The 24,747-nt window shown below is 42.0% G+C and overlaps 3 protein-coding genes across 7 annotated transcripts in view; 2 read left to right on the top strand and 1 right to left on the bottom strand.

Annotated features, from left to right (window-relative positions):
* The window catches only part of Plod (procollagen lysyl hydroxylase), a 31,178-nt gene extending 26,971 nt beyond the window's left edge, over positions 1–4,207 (top strand). For all 3 annotated transcript variants that reach the window (XM_022058707.2, XM_022058706.2, XM_022058709.2), the window contains 2 exons: positions 1,300–1,428; positions 2,259–4,207. In XM_022058707.2, the coding sequence (XP_021914399.1) occupies positions 1,300–1,428; positions 2,259–2,414 (285 nt within the window). In that variant the 3' untranslated portion in view covers positions 2,415–4,207. The remainder of the gene's footprint in view (positions 1–1,299; positions 1,429–2,258) is intronic.
* LOC110827236 (uncharacterized) lies at positions 4,202–14,156 on the bottom strand. 2 transcript variants are annotated; one of them, XM_022058713.2, is made up of 3 exons: positions 13,658–14,156; positions 13,294–13,460; positions 4,202–5,589 (listed from the first exon to the last, which is right to left on the bottom strand). In XM_022058713.2, exons 1-3 carry the CDS (start codon positions 13,868–13,870, stop codon positions 5,466–5,468), a joined length of 504 nt encoding a protein of 167 aa, XP_021914405.2. In that variant the 5' UTR covers positions 13,871–14,156; the 3' UTR covers positions 4,202–5,465. The 2 variants fall into 2 exon arrangements, 1 of the variants encoding a protein (XP_021914405.2); XR_015534447.1 differs by lacking the exon at positions 4,202–5,589 and adding an exon at positions 12,849–12,948 and having other exon boundaries at positions 13,294–14,156.
* On the top strand, positions 5,556–23,853 carry LOC110827233 (solute carrier family 7 member 14). 2 transcript variants are annotated; one of them, XM_022058705.2, is made up of 15 exons: positions 5,556–5,763; positions 12,115–12,277; positions 12,714–12,867; positions 14,590–14,820; positions 15,264–15,472; positions 15,774–15,945; positions 16,329–16,512; positions 16,587–16,711; positions 17,208–17,356; positions 17,672–17,847; positions 18,106–18,141; positions 18,810–19,002; positions 19,173–19,411; positions 19,642–19,769; positions 20,006–23,853. In XM_022058705.2, the coding sequence occupies exons 2-15, from the start codon at positions 12,116–12,118 to the stop codon at positions 20,179–20,181; spliced, it is 2,334 nt and encodes a 777-aa protein (XP_021914397.1). In that variant the 5' UTR covers positions 5,556–5,763; position 12,115; the 3' UTR covers positions 20,182–23,853. The 2 variants fall into 2 exon arrangements, with proteins under 2 accessions (XP_021914397.1, XP_087202260.1); XM_087346134.1 differs by lacking the exon at positions 18,106–18,141.
* Positions 23,854–24,747: the final 894 nt, after the last annotated feature.

Here is a 24,747-nt window from a genome sequence, read left to right as displayed (position 1 = left end):
AGGTTGTGGGCCTGTCACTTTTATTAGTCACTTGATGTAAATATAAGATCAATTGGGTTAAGTGAGTAGAGGGTGTCATATAATGAGGAACTTCGTGGCTTATAAATTGTTTTGCTGATGACGTGAAGAGTGACTGTTGTATGAAATTCATGAGAATGACTGAAGAAGGTAGAACATCTGTTATTGCTTCCTAAAAATGTACCTGATTTGTTCTCTTCTTGCTTGACATGTTGATTAATATTTGTGTTCTGTTACATCATATTTAAATGGCATTACATCCTGTACAGTTAAAATGTGAAACTCATTCAAAAATACTCTCTTCAAGGACAGTGTTTTTGTGTTGTTTTGGAACTCGTAAAAGATGAACGATGATATTAAAAGATCTAAATTTATTTACTATAAGGGACGAAATAAATTTATAGAAAGGCAGGTGCATAGAACATCTAGGCAGAATGCCATATAAGAAATTGTCAAAGACCTCCTTGATTTTCTGTCCATGACGAAGAAGAGATACTGGCAGACGTTACTATGGAGAACTGCGGTACCCTCAGGACCAGTTGTCTGTATGAAGAGCTGATGGACCAGGGACTTGGGGCTTGTGTCACTCAATGTTCAGTTACACAATTTAATAGTTTAGTTTGCTTATTTATGTAGCTACATGCTTTGGTTATAGAGAATTAAATGGCATGATGGTTGCAAATCATGGATTTAAAAAGAAAATGATAATGGCCTGTCCTATCCATGGGCAGAGAAATAAAGCTGGGCACTCGTGAATATGAAGCAGGAGGTAACAGCAGCTACTGTAATCCATTCTCCTTTGTATATACAGAGTTATGCCTCTTAGTAGATTATAAGTATTTTGTGCTATGCTGTAAGTGTGTTTGAGAGATGCAGTAAATTGCATGGTTTTCAATTTTGAATGTACATAAATAAGGACATGTATTTACTGTAAACGTTTTATTGATCTTTTGAATAATGTCATATTTATTCATAATCATCATCATGTAATAACAACCATCTGTGGTACAGTATTTGTTATACATGATGTTTTGACAATTAATTTTATTCCCATCTTCAGTTGATTGGTTGTCATTATACTGACATCTAAAATGACATTTCTCTGTTATACATACATGAGCTGTGTGGATGTGTAGCAGTGGGCTGCATAAAGAATGTCTTGATGAACCGAACCAAGACCGTTACATTGGAGTTCGGATGCCAAGTAAACTGATGCAGATAATACTTGTGAGAGTAACGTGAATTTACAGATGTAAGTACATGTTCTGTGCTGTGTTCCAGCCCCCACGAGCAATAATGAACTTTGTAGTGCGCTACAGGCCAGATGAGCAGCCTTCACTGAGACCACATCACGACTCCTCCACGTATACCATCAATGTGGCTCTCAACCGACCAAACATAGACTATGAGGTGGGGCACTTTGAATATGAAAAGCCTCTTAACACTAGAATTAAATAACCATATTCTGTTAATAGTGCACACACAGACTAACCCTTAGATGGCACGGACTTCTTTAAAACTCACTTCTGAATTCGTACTCATACCAAAAGTCGTGTTGTCATATTGCTGTAAAGGTCAAAGGTTATTCAAAGTGAGCTCCTTTGAAGGAGATTTTTGGTTTTGCAAACATGAGATAATCATTTTTCTTTTCTCCGCATGTTTTTATGGACAGAACGCTGTGGCTATGAATGGTTACTGCAGCCACAGAATAAACTGCTGAATCATGCCAGTTGATGCGCACAAATATCAGTTTGGTTATTTAATTGTCAAACGCTGGGAATGGGCAGACTGGTAGTCAGAGCTAGTTGTATGGGTCTGAAGCCTCCAGTTAGCATCTGTTCAACAGATTAAATGTGGTGAATGCTCACTACTGCCCAATTCAGAATCTTCTGTCTTCCCCTGTATCTGAATACACAAATATTAAAATGTACAAAATTATATTTTACTTGTTTGGATTTGGAGCTTGCTCTCTCACATCGAAGGAGGAACTTTATTGAAGAGTGATTCGAAAACAGTATATGATATCAAGGAGGGTGAGATGGGTGGGGTGTTGTCTGCCATAGCATAATCATGAGGAGAAAATATGAAATACCTTGTCTTCTCCTTCTTCTTGCACCATAGTATGGGAAGTATCGCATTGGTGCCAGAGGAAGTGGTGGTATTTTCATGGCAGTAGACAGCCAGGACTGTTCTGCTGGTGACAAGGGATGTGTGAACAGGATGGTGACCTCTGGTTGCAGGGAGGTGGATGCAGATTCATCCGTTACAACTGCAGTGTCACAGACACGCGGCTTGGCTGGATGCTGATGCATCCTGGGCGACTGACGCACTACCACGAGGGTCTGCAAGTTACAAAAGGAACGCGGTACATCATGATCTCATTCGTTGACCCATAGACCGGCTACAGTGTCACACAGCCGCTGCTGATGACTCCAGGGTTGCCAGGCGCTTGCTTCGAGTTCCTTTACAAGAGTCATGCCTTCACATTGACATACTTTTAATAGTCTTCATGGATTGATGAATCTCACAGTGCTGACTGACAGGCAGAGGATTGCACCGTCAGTGGCTAACACAGCGTAGTCAGCATATTATTGCTGTGTCATTTATTCTATAACATGATACTGTCAGACAGAACATTTTGACTTTAAGCTGATAAAAATATTGCTTACTGTTACAGATCCTGAGCCAGCACTCTTTAATTCACGTCCCCACTGCCCATTTCTCGAAGACCAGCTTTAATATTTTCCTTCACTTCTTTCTTTGTATTGGATGTATAATAAGAAATATGGGTCAAAGACCCCTAGAAGGAAATTCATCCTTCCTGTCCCAGTGCATTTATTTAATAAATATTCTTCTTAAAAACTGGATTTTATAAAAGTGTTTACTGACATATTTTAACACTGACACGCATGTGATATGTTGAGACCAGCCTCAGATCGTATTAAATATGGGATTGGAGCGTTTGTTTTGTTGATGACGGACCACCCAGAATAATGTGAATGTTACGTTTTGAAACGTGAGCCCCAATTCAATGCGAGTGTCCCGCCACCATTTTACGTATAATATGCATCAAATTTTATATCTTAAAACAGTTTAACTGAATGTATTATTTTTTCCGGTTTTGTTGGCCTAGTTAATATGCCTGCCTTGGGCAGAGTTCTGATACCTGGCTTATTTTTTTACACTGGTGTTTTCATGTTCTGTTTACGTCCCATCTCTGGTCTAGATAGCGCTTGACTTTAATGAACTCCACCACGCAGTTAACTTTTCTTTTAACCTCAAGATGGAGACAGTCAGATTATGAAATGTGTTGCATCTTTCCGTGGCAATGCAGAGTGTCCAGAAAGTACTCCCATGTTGAAGTTGAGTTCATCTGCATTATAAAAGTAACGCTGGATCAGTTCATCAGCTGGCAACCTTGTGAGCATGGAAATTCGGTTTGTGTCGTGTCGGTTAACTTGCTAACATAATGCTGCGTTACGTGTCCAAGTGTGTGAACCATGGCTGCATGCTTTGATGTCGCAAATCTTCACAGATTCGACAAGAATTATGCTACAGGCTACACGTAGAGGAAACAGGAAATGTTTTATCGCTTATTTCACCGTCATATTTATATCGGTACGGCTGTTGCTGCTTTTAATACTATTTCTGATTACTTGAGTGTGCGGAGGAAATTTCTAAATTTAATGCAGATAGTTCTGGGTTATTTCCAGCAGTTTTGTTATGTCTGTGATTCGTGCACTTGGTCATTGTTATTAAAAATGTTTTTCATAGTTAAGCTGCTAACCAAAGAAATGTAAAACATTTATATATCTCACTAATGTCTTGAATGTGTATTGTTTAACATTAATTATAACAAACAAATCAACCATATGGCAATGTTATTAGTTGGCAAGACTGAGACTAACGAAATGAACAGAAGATAAGTGGCTAGAGCAGTTTGAATTGCTTTTGCTTCGGCATGTAGAAGCTTCTTTTATATATGATAAACGGCCTGCTTTTCTTTTTGAGGTTCAGAAACTTTATGTATAAGAATTCTGTATGTTATGCATCAGTGTTGCCAATTCTGTCTTGACAGTCTGAAGGTTGGTTCCATGCCGTTTACTTAAGGACAGGATAATTGTTCATTGTAATATTATTTTTATTTAAAAATTCTTAGATATTGTATTTAAGATATGTTTTTAATGCATTTTTGTTTTTTATTCTGCCTGCACAAACTCTGTCCATTCACACATTTCCCATCTTCTTCCTTATCTATTTAATTGTGTCTTGTGTAAGGGAGATTACCCGGGAGACCAAGACATAGGAGAACGGATTGTTTTGAGATGAGTTAACATCCGGGAAGTGGTGGATGAATCCTCTGTACATTATATATGCTGTGCGCTACACATCAGACACTGGACGCCATTAATGAGAGAGTAAAATGGAACAGCAGAGCAGCAAAGGACTGATTTTCCGGTGGTTGCCAGGAAAAGCTTGTCGGTACGGTGAGTTCTGACAAATCCGTTGCAACATACCTAGTACATGTAGTCATCGTTTTGTAAAGATATGCTGTTTGTATCTATTTAAGGGGGGGGGAAAAGGACAAGGAGGAGTTGCTAGCTGCAGTTTTTTTAAATTTAAATTATCCGTCGTATTAATTTGTCGAAGTTTCCACAGATACAACTCATTATTTGTATCTTACATTTCTATATTATGCCTAAGATGTTTCAACATGGTTCACCTTCAGGGGCTTGTATATACCACCAGGTTTACATTATTTATTGTAATTATATTTGAGCATTAGATATCTGTCCTGTGAGTGAAGCAATGGCTTCAGCCCTCAGTTCATGCAGGTAGATGAATGGGTTTAAAGTACTTGCAGACCATGGCTTCTTCCTCGCATGTCTGATTTACATTATTAGTCTGTGACATTCGAGGTTCTCATAGCAGCGAAGATGTTTCAAATATTTTGAGAGGAATGTACCATCTTCAGGGTTGACTATGTTTGTCCGAAACGTTTGTAAGAACCTACTCCACACTGCCCAAGAAATCTGTAAAAATTGAACTGAAAGCCAGGGTTCCATGGTTAGCACTAAGGGAGGTTCAGGGTTTGGCTCTCAGTATGGAAGTAGGCTTTTGAAATTTTCTGCGTAAAGCGGAAATATCACAGTAAGAAGACGCAGACCTTCAGAAAAATACTGATACTGTTGACTGAAGTGCATCACGACCACTAGCTACAAGTGGTACAATGCAAATAGTTTAATAACTTTATTACGTAAGGAGGACAACACGCACATCCTACATTTGAAAATTCAACCGGTCAGACACGCCACAGCCCACCGCCGACTTGGAGGGTCAGGAAACATAGACGTTAAATAATTACCATTGGAAGGGAAACGGAAATAGCAGCGGAGAGAAAGTAATTTTGCTATTCTTATCTGTGGACGTAACTCTTCATTTATGCATCAGATGGCGTTGCTGAGCTGCCGCCAGGTTGTGCTGCTATCGGCGTGGAGCAAGATTGGCCAGGCTTGCAATGTCGTGCGGTGAAGACTAGCGTACAGGGGCAGACGGCAGCAAAAATGCACCCTGAGGAAGAGAGATGATCAGGCTGTAGCATGGCCCAATTCATGATCACGTAGAGAAGTCTCAAGTGTTGCAAACAAGCTGTTTAAATATTAACTGTGATCAATCATTCCGTCACGAAAACGTCCGGATTGTGCAACCCTTTGACGTCATCCATCTGCAAACGTCTTCATAAAGGTAAGACGAGCCAGTGCCTGTACCGGAGGTCAGGCGATCACACCCTGCGTTCGCGAAATAAAGACCGGGAAACGAGTAATCAGATTGCTTAGTGGTTTCGGAAGGCGTCTTTTAAACGAGGACAACGCCTGTTGCATTGTGAGCCCGCAGCCATAACAAATATACGCAATAGCGATCATAATTTGCACTTCGCAGAATATTAATATCAAGGTAGTCGAATGAAGGAGGCTCGGAGCGTGTAGCACGCATGGGTTTTAAGTGAGCAATGGATGGATTGGGTTCAACTGGCTCGGGATAGGGTCCACAGCAATGAACCTTCGGATTCCATATAGCATGGGAAATTTGTTTCCGAGCTGAGTGACTATCAGCTTTTCGAGAATAACTCTTCAGAATTGTGATACCTGGTAGTCTTGTAGGCAGTTACCAGAGCTTCGTAGGAATATATCGCCTCCATCTTCAGGGCTAGATCTTTCGGTGGCACAGAATACAGAGAAACTGACGGCCGATGCTGGATTCCCGGAAGGGCAGAAATGTTCTTGGGGCGCTAGACACAAGCGGGGCCTTCGCCCTGTTGATCGATACTGCTTTGCGGTGTCACGCTCGGGCTCGTCAGATGTTCCATTGTTAGAGCTAGTCAACAGTAGAGATACTGAGCTTCGCTTTAAGGAGCTGTGAAAACATCCGCATTTTGCGTTCATATGACTACTTAACCCCAGCCCCGGTGGTCTAGCGGTTAGAACGCTGGCCTTGCAATCCTGGGGTCTCGGGTTCGATTGCCGGCGGTGCCCGAATTTATAACTTGAGTTGGGCAAGGCCGTGGTCTAGGCAACACGGAGTTTTCCTCCGTGGCATCCCAACAATTACTCCATTCACACACAGAAGAAGGCAATGGCAAACCACTTCTGGATCATCTGCCAAGAACGTATATGAACAGGTCCCAGTCCGAGAAAAGGATGGAAGGATCCTGTTCATATGGACCTGTCGTCAGACAGAACACTGAATAAAAAAAAATGACTACTTAATTATTAGACTCGCGCAGGCGTAGATGAGAGAATAAGTTAGGAATTGTATGTTAGTTAGTTCAGTAATTGCCCTTGGATTTTTAAATCACAAATGCTTGCCTCTGGCGCTCGTTGATAGAGGTAAAAACAGACGGAACGGGTGAGAAACTCGTGTGCGATTCTATTTAAAGGGCCTCTTATTATCCGATTTTAACCAAAATTGGCATGTGTCAACACATTTTAGTAGAACTTTCCATGTTAAATTTTTTATGAAAACTCTATTAGCAGTACGTAGTCTAACTGTAGCATTCGGACTGACATCCACGTTGATGGTACTCAATAATTTCGTCCACGAATGTAGTTAACTACCTTCCATTGTTCTGGTAGTTCTTCGTTGTTCTGAATAGAATTAATAATTCTGAGGTTGTCAGAACTCGGGATTAGTTTTACTTTCCAGCACAGAAATCAGATCATAAATGTAACAGGGTCTCCCAACCTCCCCCATGACACTCAAGCCAACGTCGCCTTAGTTGCTAGGCCGCTGCTCACGCCATTTGCAAAAGAGCTGTGCGGATGTAGACGCGATGAATTCGTGTTCGTTCTTTAACATCGATTAGTATCGTAATCGTTCGACGCCGTTCACAAAACATTTAGAAGTGCGAATCCTGACAAGGAACTGCCTTACAGAATAAAACAATTCACAGACTAATAACAATGTTTCGTGACGAAAGAATTGTTTGTCTGTGACAAGAGCTCATCATCGATCGATCGAAAGAGAAAAAACAGTTTAAATTGCTAGCGCGCCGATTCCAAGTAGAGCATTAGCAGCAACAATGGAACACGGCTTCGAGAATTCAGTGTTGCCATTGTTTTCGTGAGTTAGGGCTGCATTTTAAATAGAATATTCTTTACATTCAATAGCTCACGGAAATAATTGTTCTGCTTTTACAAAATATCGTGCGAATCTGCAAGCAGGAAGCCATTCTTGTCGTTTAGAAATTTGTAGTTTGCTTATATTTCCGTATTCACTTATGTCTTTCATGTACTTTATTCATTTTCCTTGTTACTAAAAGTTTCGCCTTTGAAATATTTCACACCGTGTATTAACGTGGTCACGTGATAGTCTTCTGATATATATCGCCGTGCGATGATAATCGATTGGCTGTTGATTAGTTTTTGTTTTAAAATTTCAAACATGGCGATGACACGAAATTCTGGGACTACGTCTATAAATTCTGAGTTAAATAGATAGCAGAAATTACACGTTTAAAAAGGTAATGTTGTTAATACCGCGAGGAGCTATCTTATAGCCATGTTGTTCTTATGGATGCGACGTAACGATTTTCCGACTGTGAGCCCGGAGCAAGCTTCAAACAGCGACTGAATAATTTATGAGGTTAGATTACACCGACCCGTGTAATGTCCAGTGACCACCTTCAGAAAATATCGTGTTTATTGTTTTTTTTTTTTGCGAGTATGTGCCTTGAGTGTCTCATTCTGACGGCAAAAATTCGATCGAGGTTGTTTGAGAGCAAAGTGGTGAGAATATTGGGACCTAAGAGAGAAGTTCAGAGAGAAATGTCGTAGGTCTATTCTTAAACTGATACTAGGCCTATGGCATTTAAATCAAGGCTTAAAATATAAGGAATTCTCAAACGCTCGGTCCTTCCTCGCAGCCTCAACCGAGTCTCAGCGTGGCTTCGATTTGGCTGCTTACGTCATGGAGTGGCCGGTCGGATAGACGGGAACCGAACACACACACACCCCCATCGCCCACCCGCGTCGACTTTGTGGTGATTATTCATTGAGTTAAGTTGCGCAGTAGCGAATATTTTCACTTTCTAGACATCGGATGTCAGTTACGTTATTTGAACTGGCATGGATTGGTCGTGGGGGCATGACAGCCCCCCTCCCACCCCAACCCCCAACCCCCCCAAAAAAACTGATCCTCTACCGAGATGTGACCCGCGTAACGTCAAAACACTTGTCGTACCTCACGCAGCAACGTCATACAGAGCCATGAATTATTCCCTCGTATATCAGTAAATATTCACCATTTCAGATACTACGTATTCAGTCCGTGAGGGCTGCAACGGACTGATAAGAGCCAACACCTGATTTGGCTGAAATGTTTCAGGATATATTTTTTGACGTAAATACGTCTATAAGGAAGGGTCATTCGGAAAAAGTGTAACCTGGTTACCTAGGGAACGTCTTGATAACTCGGAATTGTTGTTACCTATAAAACATTACATTACATTACATTCAGCTACCACAGAGCCATCTTAAGCGTAACTAATTCTAGTTAAATAAGCAAAGTCTTAATCAAACTTATCTCAATTGTAAAGCATGTATAAAGGAAATATTTATAATAAAGCCAATATATAAACTTCCTTTCCGTATAGACGTATTTACGTCAAATTCTCCGGAACCGTGGTTCCAATGTCAACTTTTTTTAACAAAATCTATTTTTGTAGTTTCGGATATAAAACTTTGCCCTGCAGCTGGACGGATAGACCCGTCAATTACGTAATTGCCTCATGCCCTTTGTGCGTAGTTCTACAGCAGTCTCCTTGACCCTTTAAAGCCCTTCGGGGAAAACATATACCACCTGCTTTAACGCTCCACATCTCTGCATTTTACCCACAAAGTGTATTTATGTGTTTTGTACGATTCTCATTATAAACAGCGATTATTTCCTTAAACAGCGTTAACCATTTGATCTGCGTAATGGTGGAGCGTAGTGTTTTCTTCGCGGTACGGACTGAATCTTTAAATATTATTTAGACGCCTACGCACTGTATCTATGAGTTTCGTGTGATTCTTACTGTAAACAGCGATTATTTCCTTAAACAGCGTTAACCATTTGATTTTTGTAATGGTGAAGCGTGGTGTTTTCTTCGCGGTACGGACCGGATCTTTAAATATCCTTTAGATTAAAAGAAACTAGAAAGCAAGGAGACATACGCGCACCACGTCTGCTATAAAGATACTACTTGCATGACCGAGACATAGATGAGAGTACAATAATAATATGATAACACAACTTAAGTGGGTGGCCTGTTTTTTTTTTGTATGTTTGTGAGTTTTGGCATTTTCAGCGATTTACCAGCTGTGAAGTTTACAGCCTTGAACGAACGATAATAAACTGGAAGGATGTGCAAGGAAGCGGTCGTGGCCCGTTTAAGGACACTATCGTGGGATGAACCACACTCCAACCCCTGGGAGGCCCTGACGTCACTGTGCCGTGAGGTCACGGTGTTGACCTTTAAAGAGACATGATCCAATCGATAGGAATTTGCATTTCAAATGTTGCTACACCCCTCAACCGAAGCTTTCCTGGGTCCTGTATCAGCTGTTGATGTCACAGAATAGAGTGTGTAGGCTCCGTACATGCCATAGGACGAGATGTGGTCGGATGAAGAGGAAGGGATGTGGAAGGAAGCGGCTGCTGTCTGCTTGATGTGACGTACAGGAATTTCTGTCAACGAATTGGAAAACGGGTTAAGAATCTGAGCCAGTTCAAGGCGAGGTGCGGGGATTCACACTGATCGTGTTCGGGCTGATGTGCCTCCGCAAGTGTGGACGGTTGAACGAGCCGCAGATAATGGCTCGAGGGCAAAGCTTTGCGGAAGCCTGAATACCAAGACCGACCGGTGACCTTCCTTTTGAAGCCAGCTCGGCTGAACATTTGTTCGATGGCGCGAACGGAAACACACCAGTGAACGAGCCGCCTACCGGGGTTCGGTCGTCTCCTCGGATGTCCCCATTTCTTGCTTTTTTGTGCTCTCAGTTTTTTGACACGGTGACAGAATAACCCTTACATCTCTTTCAGTTTCTGATACGTGATCTCGATTCATACATCGTTCATTTCATTCCTGTTTGTATAATCTGTTTGTTATTTCGATGGGACGAGCCCTCTAATGGGCCCATAAGTTTCATCCCGTACTAAAAATAATTGAAACAAGAATCCAAGGCCGTCCACGCAGGACCGAGGTATGAACGTCGCTTGCGAGACGCGGATCGCCGAGCAGTGAACGCGTCCACACCTGGACGTAAGTGCAGAAACGTTTCCTTTCGAGTTCCCGCTCTTGAGCGAATTTTTCCGTGTTCGCTGCTCGCTCACGCCGTCCACATATAGCAGAAGACGTCCGTATCGACGAATTCCTGGGTGTCTCAAAGAAGCAGCTCTGATGCATTTTACATTGCGGTATACCAGCCTTAACTAAGCCTTCAGACATCTGCTTGTGATCGATTCTTAGGTCATCTAACGACGTTTTTCTTTTTCTCCTTCGAAACTAAAACCTGCAAAAATTGCGCCTGTCAGCTTCGCCTTCTCGGCGTGTCAACCTGAACTTAACAATCCTAGAACCACTACATGGATTTTCATCATTGAGGAGTTTTACTAACGCGCGTCGATACATAAACTCCACACGAAGACCTGTGCGAAAGGAACTAACTATTTAGGAATCCGGCGGTGCCCGAATTTATAACTTGTGTTGGGCAAGGCCGTGGTCTAGGCAACACGGAGTTTTCCTCCGTGGCATCCCAACAATTACTCCATTCACACACAGAAGAAGGCAATGGCAAACCACTTCTGGATCATCTGCCAAGAACGTATATGAACAGGTCCCAGTCCGAGAAAAGGATGGAAGGATCCTGTTCATATGGACCTGTCCTCAGACAGAACACTGAATAATATATAATAAACCAACTGCATAATGACGTTGGGAATCCCCGAGAATCCTCCGTTATGACGTCACTGATGCCATTCGGAAATGCCGACGATCAAATTCTAGCGAAAATGCAATCGTTCTTAAGCGAAGAGTTTATCGACAACAAATGGAAGGATAACTGACCTTTCTTAATTTGAAAGGATGCGAAGGAAACAGTCGACGTGGCTTGTTTTAAGGCTCCAGGAAGTGTTTTGTCATTCGGCTCCGATGTTTCGTTGCACTCTGTACCAGCGCCGACACCCCCGCGAACCGTGCCTCGGAAGAGGCTGTGTACTATCGATTGTGCTACAGTAACAGAGCCCAATTTGTGCAGGCAGTTAAGGACCCCCCAGTAGCATGACCTCCCTGCCGAGCCGTTCATGACGGGACACAGGGACACAGCGGGTTCATAGGCCAGTCAGTCTCTATATGGATTTCCGATGTCGAGGTGCGACCAAAATGTACCGAGGTGTGACAAAAAGGTGTCGGTAATATAATGCATTTCCTGTCTTCCTGTTTTATTTCCGCTCTGTTTACGATGTACTCGTTGTCTCAGCTCCGCCCGACTCCGCGTCTTCTGGTACGGCGTGGAATGCGTTGAGCCTTAGTTCAGCTGTATTTTTCTTTTGTTTCAGTATGAAGCTTGGCGTGTTTCCGCAAGTGAACAGGGCGGACCTGAAGCGAGACGGACTAGCGCTGTTCAGTAAACTCATCCGCACCAAGAATGTGGAGGGCATGCAGGGGGAGGAGCCACAGGGCCCTTCGCAGCCACAGGACCCCAAGAAACTGAAACTCAAGGTCACGCAGACGATTTCAACTTAATTATTTCTCAAACTGCTGAGATGTGGTTGTTAATGGAGTGGATTCTAGGACACTAGTAACACATACAAAAATTTTGAGAAAAATTTATAATTATCTGACGGAGTTCAGTTAGAATTATAAATCTGTATTTCGACAGAATTTCTTTTTAGCATAGAGCGTAGTCATTGCAAACTGACAGGTACTGCATCATGCAAAGTTTCCAAGGACGCCATTCGTCTATCATGAGGACGACAGCAACCATCTACGAGCTGAGACACGTTTTCCAAATTTTGACATCCTCGGCTTGGCACCTGCTGGATCAGAGAAGCAGATGGGACCGCGAGCAGTCCACGTTGCTAGGCAACGGACAATTAATTACCTATTTCAAAGTGATTTTGGCCTGCCAAATATAACGCTGACATTGAAATTGCAGAAATGTCTGACGACGCTGGATCTGACGTCACTGGGTGTGGGCTCTTGCGTGGGTACGGGAATGTACCTCGTGGCCGGCATGGTGGCGCGCAATTATGCCGGCCCTGGCGTGGTCGTCTCCTTCATAATCGCAGCTGTGGCGTCCATCTTCTCCGGTAAGTATGGCGCAGTACCCTGTGCCTAAGCCCCACTGTCTTCGTCCTGGCAGACTCCACTCGTTTGAGGCCGAAGGTCGTCTAAATAATATTTAAGAATTCAGTCCGTACCGCGAAGAAAACACTGCACTTCACCACTACGACTGGTTAACGCTGTTCCCCTGAACCTCCTTGTTTCTGCGTCACGTGAGCGCCGTGTTTGATACGTTATGCCTGTGCAGAGCCTAATTATCGATTTTAAATCAACAGATGAGCACCGAACTGCGAGCCTCACGTCTCTACGGCTTCCAGGAAATGCACAACAAAAACGCAACCACATAACAGCGTTTCTGAAACTTTCTCGTTTGACGTATTTTGAAGTTTGCCTCTTAAATAAGGACTTAAGTTCAGTATTCTACAAACTGAAGGCTGGTGTTTCGTCCTTACCTCTCATTATGCCCATCCGTCGCGTCAGGGGACGCCCTCACCAACTTCCTCGAGAGGCGGAGTCCACCCAGAATGTCGACAACCCGCTTGACACATGTGTCGGAGAAGTTGCCGCAGCAGCACGGCGCTGGTTCTGTGTTACCGTCTGAGGAGAAGTTGTGTTGTGTCTGAGAAAACCAAGGAAGGACTACAAGTGATTTAGACATGCTGCTTAATTAGGTATCTAAGCGGCTTGCAGAGGGTAAGGTTTACATACAGGAGTCAGGTCTGAAGGCCTGTTGAAAAACTTGCGACACGAGAAGCCAATGAAAGGATTACACGAAAATGCACTTCTAGAAGGTGGAAGTGCCTGAGATGGACCTACATGTGATCCCACTGTCGGCACGGTGTGTCCGGAAGGTTCCCTTGACGACAGACCGAACCTTTCACAAGATGCAGTGTCTGTGGGGCGCGGGCTACGGATGGACTGCTCGTGACGTAAACAAAACCTAAATAGATCTATCCAAGAATCGATTGTGATGTCACAAGCCGCTTTCATTGCAGTTCCGTGACATAAATGGCGGGCCGTGTTACTCATGAGAACAGTTTCAATGTTTAATGAGTCCACGTGACGTCACTGAGCGCCGTCAATACGTCAGCTGTCGTTTCACTTTCAGCTGTTGCTAGGAGACGATCACTTTTGTGAGTTCCTGCCGCGGAATTCGCAAAGTTCACAGGCCGGCGTGTTCAGCGGCTGTGCTGTGGGAATTGGACCACAGTCAGCTGTCACCGGGTCATGCATGACCCTTTGTGGAGCCCGATAGTTCATAATCATGTCCACAAGAGCCCGCCACTGGTCCCTGCCCTCAATCAGACTAATTCAATACACCCCCCTCCCCAAACACTATTTCCCTCATATGCATTTTCCTTACTTCCATCGATGTCTTGGTCTTCCGAGTGGTTTCTTCCCTTCAGACTTCCTAACCATAATATTGTACACATTTCTTATCTCTCCAGGCGCTTGTCATACTAAATAGGTATTACAAACTCATGACTCATACTGAAATTCATGAGAGGATCCTACATTCCACTTTATAGAGCCTACAGATTTTTTGAAACCCCATTACGTATCCAGAAATCATTTGGACACACACAGGGGTGAAACATCCGTCAAGCATGCCACAAATTTTTGCATCAGTATTATTAAACACTTAATCATTTGATACTGCGTCGTTGAATAACCGAAGATTCAGTTACGACAGCGTAGGATGATAATTAGGATCTACTGACAAATGACAAATGCACTTTTTCCCCCAGGGGCCTGCTACGCGGAGTTCGGAGTTCGAGTCCCACACACGACTGGCTCTGCGTATATGTACAGTTATGTGACGGTCGGTGAATTCATCGCTTTTGTGATTGGCTGGAACATGGTGCTCGAATACCTCATTGGCACGTCAGCTTGCGCATGCGCACTCAGCGCCTGTTTCGACGCGTTGGCCAACGGTGGTATCAGTGGGGCCATCGGCGGAGCTGTGGGAACTATTTTTGGTGAGTTTTGGCGAAGCCGAATCAAACACTCTTGATTCTGAAGTAGGTCACAATTGCAAAATATCAGGACAATGTCGATAAGACATAAACTTTGATTTGCCACTGCGAAGGTCCCCAGGCAATGCCCGCTCGTCCTTCTGATTCGCTGAAGGCGAGGCATTTGAAAGTGGAAAGGGTGGGATGAAAAGTGGAGCAAAGCCCGTCTAAATAATATTTAATAATTCAGTCCTTACCGCAAAGAAAACACACCGCATCTCCATTACAACGATCAATCGGTTAATGCTGTTGTGGGAAGTAATCTCTGTTTAGTCTGAGAATTTTACGAAACCCATTACATTTTGTGGGCGAAATGCAGATTTAATGATTGTTAAAGCAGGTGGTACCACTGCGTTTTAAATGTGAAACTGTGCTTATCGCTGTTCAAATGTTCGATTGGTTTGCAGGGCGACCGCCCGACTTCCTGGCGTTCGTGATCACGATTCTGATGACGCTTCTCATGGCGGCAGGCGTCAAAAAGTCGCTGGTCTTCAACAACGTGTTGAACGCGCTGAACCTGTCCGTGTGGGTGTTCGTGATGGCTGCCGGTCTCTTTTACGTGGACACAAGCAACTGGAGCGACCACAAGGGCTTCCTGCCGTACGGCTGGCCGGGGGTGAGTGGATGCGACGCGGAGAAAACCAAATCCAGTAAACGACTTTTAACAGATTTTATCGTCATACATTGAGTAGTTTCGGAGATCAGATACACGGACGAACGGACACAAGCACAGGTACGAATGTCAATGTTATGAATGACTTCATCTTATGAACTTCATGCAAAGAAAAAGAGAATCATTGGTCTGGAAATTAGCACAAAGACAAGCCCCTCCCTTTTATTATTTGAGAATAGGCATCTGGTTGCCATGGTTACTCCCCAACAAGTGTGAATAAGTAATTCTACAAATTTGTGTGCAGGTGCTGACAGGAGCCGCCACTTGCTTCTACGCCTTCATTGGGTTTGACATAATAGCCACAACGGGGGAAGAGGCCAACAACCCTAAGCGATCCATCCCCTTGGCCATTGTCAGCAGCCTCGTCATCATACTCATCGCCTACGTCACTTCCTCGATGATGCTCACTCTGATTGGTGAGACATTTTGATCTGCTGCTCGTTGAATCTTACAGCCTGCACTATCTGTTTCAACCATTTGTCTCTTGATAGTTAATTTGTTTACATAATTTAATGCTAATTTATATAACTTGTAGTAGTTGATGGCCCATCAGAGGTTACAGGCACCAAAGATCTTTTAGTTTAATAATTATTACATAAATTTCAGGACAACCAAAATTAGTACGAGGGCTCTTTCTGAAAGGGCCAGTCAATTTCTGCTCTTGTCTTGGCAAGATCAATTCAAACCAAGAGAGTTACAGGATTGGGTAATGTAAAAACAAAATTCTGCATTTCATGTATTTCCTCATGTGCTCTGCATGTAAAACGAACTGTCTTGTACAGATGGTAATGTGTTGCAGTGCCGTACGACGAGGTAGATGCTGATTCAGCACTGGTGGAGATGTTTGGGCAGGTCGGGGCCATGAAGTGCAAGTACATTGTGGCGGTCGGGGCACTGGCAGGTCTCACTGTATCCATGTTTGGTTCCATGTTTCCCATGCCACGCATCGTGTATGCCATGGCTCAGGATGGACTCATATTCAGGTAAGGTGTGAGGATTTATCATGTGGGGTAGAATGGGGAGAGCTGAAGTGAAATGTGCTCGCTGTGTGTTGCAGGACCCTGTCGCAGGTTTGGCCGACCACCGGAACACCGGTGCTCGCCACTTTCATATCTGGCCTTGCCGCGGCAATGGCGGCACTGTTAATTCAGCTGGAAGTCCTTGTCGAGATGATGTCTATTGGTAAGCCTGAGACACTCTGCTTTCTGGTGCAGGTGATGACACGGCGAATGCTCGTCATCCTGTACTTAGTATGAAGACTTCTTTGTTCAGGTCGTGATCTGCTTATCATTAAGAACTATGACATGGTACCATCACCTGTGGTATTTTAACAGCAGACGATCAGACTAGCATAATGCTGCACAATGTACGTAATTGATCCACGACTGTCTATATTTATTGTCTTGGTTTCACAAGTAGATGAACCATCAGTTACTTTCATGTGCAGAATCCCTTTGCTAATTTCGCAGCTGTTAACATTGTCTAAGGGAAACAAAGGGCCACACTCACTGTGTTAGTTTTAGCCTTTTGGGTCATGACACCATGTGGACTCAGAGGTCGATACAAGCATTTCAGAGGAACATACTGACTCCATCTTCAAGGCTGAAGTGAATTATATGCTGTACATTACCTCTGGTTGGTGTAACAGAGCAAACTAACAATTATCTCCGTGGTTCAGGCACGCTCCTTGCCTACACACTCGTATCAACCTGCGTGCTGATCTTGAGGTACCAGCCCCATTCCACCAACCTTATCGAACTGCTGCCCCAGAGCCTCAGAACTCCCATTCGTGGCTCACCCACCAAGGAGAATCTCAGCAATGGACAGGTAGGTAATATCCGACCCTGACCTCACAAATTATTTAGGGCATTTTACATCTGCAGTTGTCCGGAATATAAATTAGGGTCAGTGCTACTGTCATCATTTGTCTGCATGGTTTATATTCATCCTGTCTTTCAATTGTAACTCACATATGTAGCTGAAAATGCATTACTCAACAGACGAAGAAACAAAAATGAAAGACATTGACCTGGGCCACTTCCCATCCTCACCAAATAGTTCTCTAAGATTAATATTAACTGTAACCACCATCTGCATCTTGGTCTTTCACTTATCCATCTTCCATATGACTTTCCTGTATAGGTGCTCTATGGGAAGCAGTTGCAACCCGACCAACTGAGGGCGGCTCTCGGCACCACGGCGCCCTCCCCCGCGACCCCTATCCACCAGCCTCCGGCGTCAGCTGTTGTTGGTATGGGCCCCACTGGTACCCACCACAACCAGCAACAGAGGATTATGGTGCGGCGGGTCACACGCAGGTGAGGCTCATTATAGTTTGACTCACCACATTCTGATTACCAGGTACATTATAATCCACATTCAACTCTGCTTACACAAATGAGAAATTTCGAACCAGTTCAGTCAAATGATTCTTACGTCTACAGCTTTCATACCCTGAGGTTTTGTACGCCTCTTCATTCTGCTTTCCACAACCTCAGATTTTTCTCCATGTTCAGGTTCAACACACAAAGTAGGAATCAACATACATGTCTCATTTCTCAATCTGTTTCACGCAGGACGGATTGCACAGGCAATGTGCAAGGATTCGAAGAGTAAGCGCTGTGTGTTCCCCGTTGCACGTAACACAGACAAGCCCTTCAGAATGACCCTCCCCAAATCTGTTGTGACATACCCCGAATGCAGTTCCCAGTATCAACATGGTGACTGTTGTGTACATCTCCCCTGTTAATCATGTATGGCGTGTGTCTTTATGTCAGGTTCACTGCATGTCCCAATGGGCAGATTCCTACTCAACCTCCTTTGTGTTTGCAAATAAGTTTTCTGAGTTTCTATGGGAATAAAAATCATTACAAAATGGATGGGCCATCAGTCCATGCCAGTATAATGCTTACGTATGAGCACATGAAGTGTTTTAAGATCGCAATTACATATTCATCATTTTGTTTTGATGTAACGTGTGTTGACTGAAGATCATCTGAGATAAACTGTTCTTTTGAATCGTGGTTGGAAACCATCTTTCAGTCTCTTTTGCAGCAATAATACGTGAATGTTTTACCATGACACTAGCAGCCAAACTGCTGATTATGAGTCCTCATAAGGTCTAAAGTGTCAATTTTACATCATCAATTCACACCTGAAGGACTGGCAAGTATGTTTCTGTGGCCAGACACTAACCGTGCATCATGATTACACGCTACTTACCTGCCAGTAAGGAAAGGGCAGGTACAGTTACTGACGTGGAACTACATGTGATCCACAGTTCACCTGACAGCGATGACACATTCCCAGGTGAGGAGCCAGAGGAGGAGTTCTCTATGCGGGATGACCAGTTCTTGGTGTCAGACCGCAGTGAAAACAAGTTTTATGGCACAGTACATGGTGGCAGCACAGGGGGCAGTGGTGTGGCAGGGGCAGTGGGACCCAGCCTGGGGTATATCGGTAGAAGACTGCAGGTGAGTCATCTGTGTGCCGCGCCACCCAGCAGAATTAAAACCCCTAAGGGTATTCTGTACTATGTGTCTGATGTGATGTCCTTATAATATGCGCACTATTATAATGAGCGCACAAGTGACAGGACAGTCGGACGGACACATACGTGACATTACTCTTTATAATGTGTCAGGCCGCCACATACCTGTGCCCAGCCATATTTCCGTGGGTGGACACAGGTCCTGCGACAGAGGAGTCGGGCATGTTCGTCATGAAGATGGTGGGACTGTTGTACCTGCTGATCCTCATCTTTGACCTGATTGTCGTGTGTGGCATGGGCTCCATGTCAGGCGCCACCACTTTCTTCCTTGTGGTCTTTCTCCTGGCAATCATTGCCGTTCTGCTCGTCATCTCCAGGAAGCCCCAGAACAGGTAATTCGTCCTCATTCATTTCTGTAGTTTTTTCTATTTGCACATGTTCGTTTTCACCACTCGGTAGTCACTCACTCATCTTTCCTCTGTCCTAAACTTATTTGTTTTTCTCCCTTTTCTTCTGTAATATATTCCTTCTCTAGTTTGTTTTTGTGTTTCTTTGGTCATTCATTTTTGTTTTCACCCAGCTGCCAGACTGAAAGTACTTCTCTTTCATGTATCCATTGCAGGAAGACCTTGTTGTTCATGACCCCAGGACTGCCCTTTGTGCCAGCCATAGCAGTCATGGTCAACATCTACCTCATCTTCAAGCTGTCCATCCTTACTCTCGTTCGCTTCATTGTCTGGATGACGATAGGTACAGTATTTCATCCTTATTATGTGGCACTCCTCCGAGTTGACCTCGTTAAGAGAATACACCAACTGTACGCCTCTGCGATTAATGCCAGTATTGTCGAATCTAAATATTATCAAAATAGGCCTGTGCAATGAACTTGAAAATATGATTTAATAATTTATGGCCTTGCAATAACATCCAGTGACAAAATTTCAGCAAAGACAGGGATGCTGGAAGTGTTTGTCTTGTGCTGGCAGGTCTGGGTGTGTACTTCTACTACGGCATTAAGCACAGCACGCTGGAGGAAGAAGAGAGCACTGGTGACCAGCAAAACATTGAGCTCACGGTGACAGACGAGACACCCACACAAGAGTATTGCCCTGCAAGTGATCTGTTCATTCCTGTCCAGAGTTTCCCCACATGGGATGACTAAAGCATCTAAAGATTCATGGCTGCTAGACACATCCACATATTGTCAGTATTGGAAATATAAATTTCATTATAGATATTTTGTTCAGCTGATACTAATAAAAAAGTTGAATATTTGGAAGGAATTTATAATGGCAAGACAGCAGTGGAGGTTTTTAAAGAATTGACTGAGGTCTATAGTCTTTCATTTCAGAACTAAATAAATCCATCATTAAATTGTGGTGTCTAGAGTACTGAGTACATTAAACCAGAAATGTAGCAGGCACATTATATGAAGACTCTATGAAATTTTCTCTCCCTAAAAACATGCTGGCCCCATGACTGTATTATAATTCTTCAATTGGCAAACGTACCTTTAGGAGTTGAGTCGCACCTGACATTATTTTTCCCACAACCACTAGGAATTTACATATAGCATACAAGGCAGGATGAATAAGTAAGTAACACATCGTCATCTGTATTATATAATGGAACTGTTGTTAGGAACATGTGTTCACCAAAATCAGTACGAAAAATCTACAGTTCTACATAGTTCTTGTAGGCTCAGGTGGCACTGGTGTGTATGTGTGTCCCTCTTGACAAGGATATAATTTAGGTAATAAAATAAAATTGATTTATTAATATTAATATAGAACATGTTAAATATTACATCAAGAGAGTCAAGGTGGATGTATCGAGGGGCTGTTGACTAGTCTCAGACAGCTTAATTTAATTTCTGGTATTTCATTTGATTCCATAATTTGGACTTGACACAAAGGGTTGAATTCATTACACCCTCTTGGTTTGACGTTGGCAAATTCTATCACTTCTGTCACAAAAATGCTTTTTGTCACCAGTTCATACTATTATAAATTTCCAAATACTATTTTGTAATAAAGAAATAATATGACTGCTTACATTAATTCTAAACAAGTGGGCATTAGGGAAAATTCAATGAATTACAACATTCAGCATTCAGCAAATTGTGTTGTTGGTTTCATGTTTTAAATTTCTGAAATTATGGAAAATCCTCCAAAAATTTTTAAAGCCAGCAGTATTATCTTCATTCAGGTGACAACATTTAAACCTCAAAACTTACGTAAGTGACAAATTTACTTTCACCCTAGCTGAAATCCCCCCCCCCCCAAAAAAAAAATTTTTTTATGATAAGTATAAACATAAAACAAATACAGAAATTAGTTACAAGCGCAGACTGATATGTGTAATTACATTTTATGTTTAAAAACTGACACAAACTTTCATAACATCAGACTTCTCCTTCTAATTTTTGATCAACACAAGGAGTGGTTGATCGTTCATTCCGATAGCCCGAGTCAGCAATCAAATGTACCACTACAAAGTTGATAGAAATGGTAGAAAACAATATTAATTTCTGCTGCAACAGAGTGAATGCTACCTGAATCGGAGAGTGCCATCTCATTTCAAAACACTGCAAATGCTGAAAATTTCCGGCATCATAAGAACAAATTAACATCATGGTAAATAAATACTAAAACACAAAGCACCCTCATCTTTATATCATTCACAGGAATACTAACCGTACTGAATACATGTGCTTTACATAATGATGCCCTACTGTGCTGTTGAATGTACTACAACAAACAAGAGAATCCCATCACAATAATCTTACCATGTGTTCCAGAAACTTCTTATAGTCTTTGTTTGTGTCTCATATTGCCGTTATCAATAATCGTGATGCAATAACCAGTATTTAAATATTGCAATAAGAGAAGTAAAAACTGAATTTCATTCATGTAAATTCCAATCTTGATTGCACTTTAAAATATTTGCACCATGTATGGAAATATTGTACATATATTACTGTAATTATCATTATAATATGGGCCATGACTGTGATCCCAATTGGATTTGCTATAACAGCGCTCTTCTTGTCAGCGTAAGCTTCACTATGGCAGAAGAGTGATGTTATTTGTAGATTCCAATCTTTAACATTCCCACAATTTTTTAATCACAAAAGAAGAGCATAAATTTCCATTTATTTTTGAGACTCTTTTATAATTTGGACAACAGATACTAAAAGATACATTTTAATTTGATTTTGATGGCTATCCTATCTTGGAATTCTTAGTGAATTCTGGTCTCATCAATTTCAGTTTCATGCAGATCGGTGACTGCTGACATAATTCTGTTGCGAACCATGCCAGGGGTTGCAGTTGACGGGTACCATGTCGTGTAGTAAACAATTATCCACTGTAATATAAACTCCCTTCCTGCCCTCTATACGTCAGTGCCTGTAAGTACGAGACTAAGAGAAGCAGAAATTTAAAATTAATACGTAAACACGTAGTACAGATTTTTTAAATGTCTCAACCCCTCCAGAGAAGAGGAGATTTAAGATATAATATATTATATATACAGTACTCTGTAAGCAAAAGAAAACAAAAGGCCTATTGTACTATATTTCTGTGAAGAAGCTGGTGCATCTGAGACGAGTGGGAGTTCAAATGAACAGAAATCTAACAAATGTTACATATCTTCTTTCAGTTCCTGTCGCCTGTTTTGAATGGTGAGAGATAACGTTATATTCCTTCTCATGTTTGCAGCTGTAACTTGATTTGTCAAAATGCAAGCGTTAAGTTGAGCACGTACTTGGAACTGATCTGAATGCTTGTGAACTTTTCCTGATAGCATCTTTGTGCTGATTTTTCATTGTTATGTTTTCAAACTTATTCTTTACAGATTTTTTTTGCTTTGCAGAAATCACTTATATTTAGTATTTTAGTTTGATCAGAAAATATCTGAAAGGTCATAGCTTGTTCTGTGTAACACCTTCACATGTTCAAGGTTGGCGTGCGACATTCCTGCTAGGCCGCAACAGATACTTGGGTAAGAAATCCACATTTTAGTAGCACCGTCATGCAGAGTTAACATCATTAATTAATTAATTTATGTTTCTATTAATTTACCTGTATGAAATGAATGCCACAAGCCAGCGCAAACTTGAGAAAAATAGGTTTATGTACTGCAACAAGACTGACATGTCATAACATGATTGAACTGCAGTATGCAGTTGATAAATATCAATAGCAGGTCTCATATCAACAGTTGGAATAAAACCTTTCATAACAAAAGCATGATCCTGACTCTAATGAGATGTAAGTCATTTAAATTATGTAATACTTAAAATATGTTCCAGTAAATAAGCTGCAGAGCGAACGCAATGATGCACAGCTGCCACATCTGTACTGCTGTTGCAACATTGTCTTCTCTTGTCAAGCGAGCTACTACTGATTATTCTCTCTGTTTGTGTGTATGTTTAGCATTTATAAATCTTTAAGACTATTGCAAACATCAAATCAACTGACCATTATGATTATCATGTTCTTCAATTGCTATGTGTTCATTTTTATGATGAAGAGCTCTTTGTGTGTATACTTGTGACATTACAGAATGAAGGTGACATCTGTACGTTTGGGACAGTTGAAGATTAAAAAAGTATTGTTGAATGCTTAACACAATGGAGAATGTTTTTTCTCTTGAAATGTTTAAAAACCAAAGTTACAAAAAATCACAAAAAAAAATTGTTGAGTTTTTTTATTGTTGCATGATGATAATTATTTTTAATTTATAATTAAGTCAGTTCTAAGTCAAATCATGGAATGCTATATTATAATGAATATATAAATGGAAATAAACTGAAATAAGTAAAACCTGCTGTATGCCTCATTCTGTAATTCTGTCCCTGCACTGCAAAATCACATCTCATCACCTGAAGACTATATGGTGTGTGTCAGGCATGGGAAATTTTCTCTCCACCACCATGTCCAGACTGCCTGCAGGCACACAGACTTTTCTCGAGTGAATATTAAGGGCAAAGTGGCTATGATCACTTCATTTCTAGCATTAAACATATTTTTTTTAAAAAAGATATAGTTAGGGCAGAATTGTGCTAAAGATACCTCAGTTTATAAAATGCAGACCAGTTGGTTTTTATGCCAAGAAGTTCTTGTAATGCCCCAGTGGAGGCTACATCTGCAGTATGCAATCCTTCATTAACCCTGAATCTTTATAACAAATTTAAAACATCCCCATTCAAGTTTTGAAGTTTCACTGCAACGGAATCATGCTTAATGATCAGCCAATGATCCATAAACAGAACCATTTTTTGTTGCTTAGTAACAAAAGCATGGTAATAGCTACCATGGATCAGGGCTCAGCAAACATCTCATTACTGTGAGATAGATTGGTTATCCATATCTTTATTGAGAATTAATAATGTTGTGCACTGTGAGAAAAACTTATTTTTTTAGCTTGAAAATAAGTTTCTATAAAGATGATGTTTCTTAGCTTTTGATCAGTTTTAATTTCAAGTAGTGCTTTATCCTGTCACAGACCAGGATCCTTACTAGATGTAAACAAAAGCACGTGCTTGACGGCCACTCTTAAGCCCTGTCTACACGTAACGTCTTATCGTACGTTTTGTTTGATCAGTTAAGACGTATCAGTAAAAATGTTACGTATGGACAGAGAAACGGACGTCTCTCAGAAAACGGATCTGTTAGAGCATTGTTTTCCGGTAAAACGTCAGTCTTTGTAGCTTCTACCTGTC

This window comes from Zootermopsis nevadensis, unplaced genomic scaffold (assembly GCF_977971745.1).
Source record: "Zootermopsis nevadensis isolate Lab colony 2312 unplaced genomic scaffold, Znev_1.0 Znev_ptg000010l, whole genome shotgun sequence".
NCBI classification, from domain to species: Eukaryota; Metazoa; Arthropoda; class Insecta; order Blattodea; family Termopsidae; genus Zootermopsis; species Zootermopsis nevadensis.
The sequence above is the reverse complement of the archived record's forward strand: the minus strand, read 5'-3'. Positions and strand labels throughout refer to the sequence as shown.

Excerpts from the sequence above, each read along its gene's own strand:
- LOC110827236 (XM_022058713.2), bottom strand. The coding sequence starts at position 13,870 with ATGAGTAACACGGCCCGCCATTTATGTCACGGAACTGCAATGAAAGCG. Across the intron at positions 13,461-13,657 it reads TGCCGACAGTGGGATCACAT|ACACAACACAACTTCTCCTC; the intron begins GTAGGTCCATCT and ends TGGTTTTCTCAG. Across the intron at positions 5,590-13,293 it reads ACGGATGGGCATAATGAGAG|GGTGCATTTTTGCTGCCGTC; the intron begins GTAAGGACGAAA and ends TCTCTTCCTCAG.
- LOC110827233 (XM_022058705.2), top strand. The coding sequence starts at position 12,116 with ATGAAGCTTGGCGTGTTTCCGCAAGTGAACAGGGCGGACCTGAAGCGA. Across the intron at positions 19,412-19,641 it reads TCCAGGAAGCCCCAGAACAG|GAAGACCTTGTTGTTCATGA; the intron begins GTAATTCGTCCT and ends TATCCATTGCAG. Across the intron at positions 19,770-20,005 it reads CATTGTCTGGATGACGATAG|GTCTGGGTGTGTACTTCTAC; the intron begins GTACAGTATTTC and ends TTGTGCTGGCAG.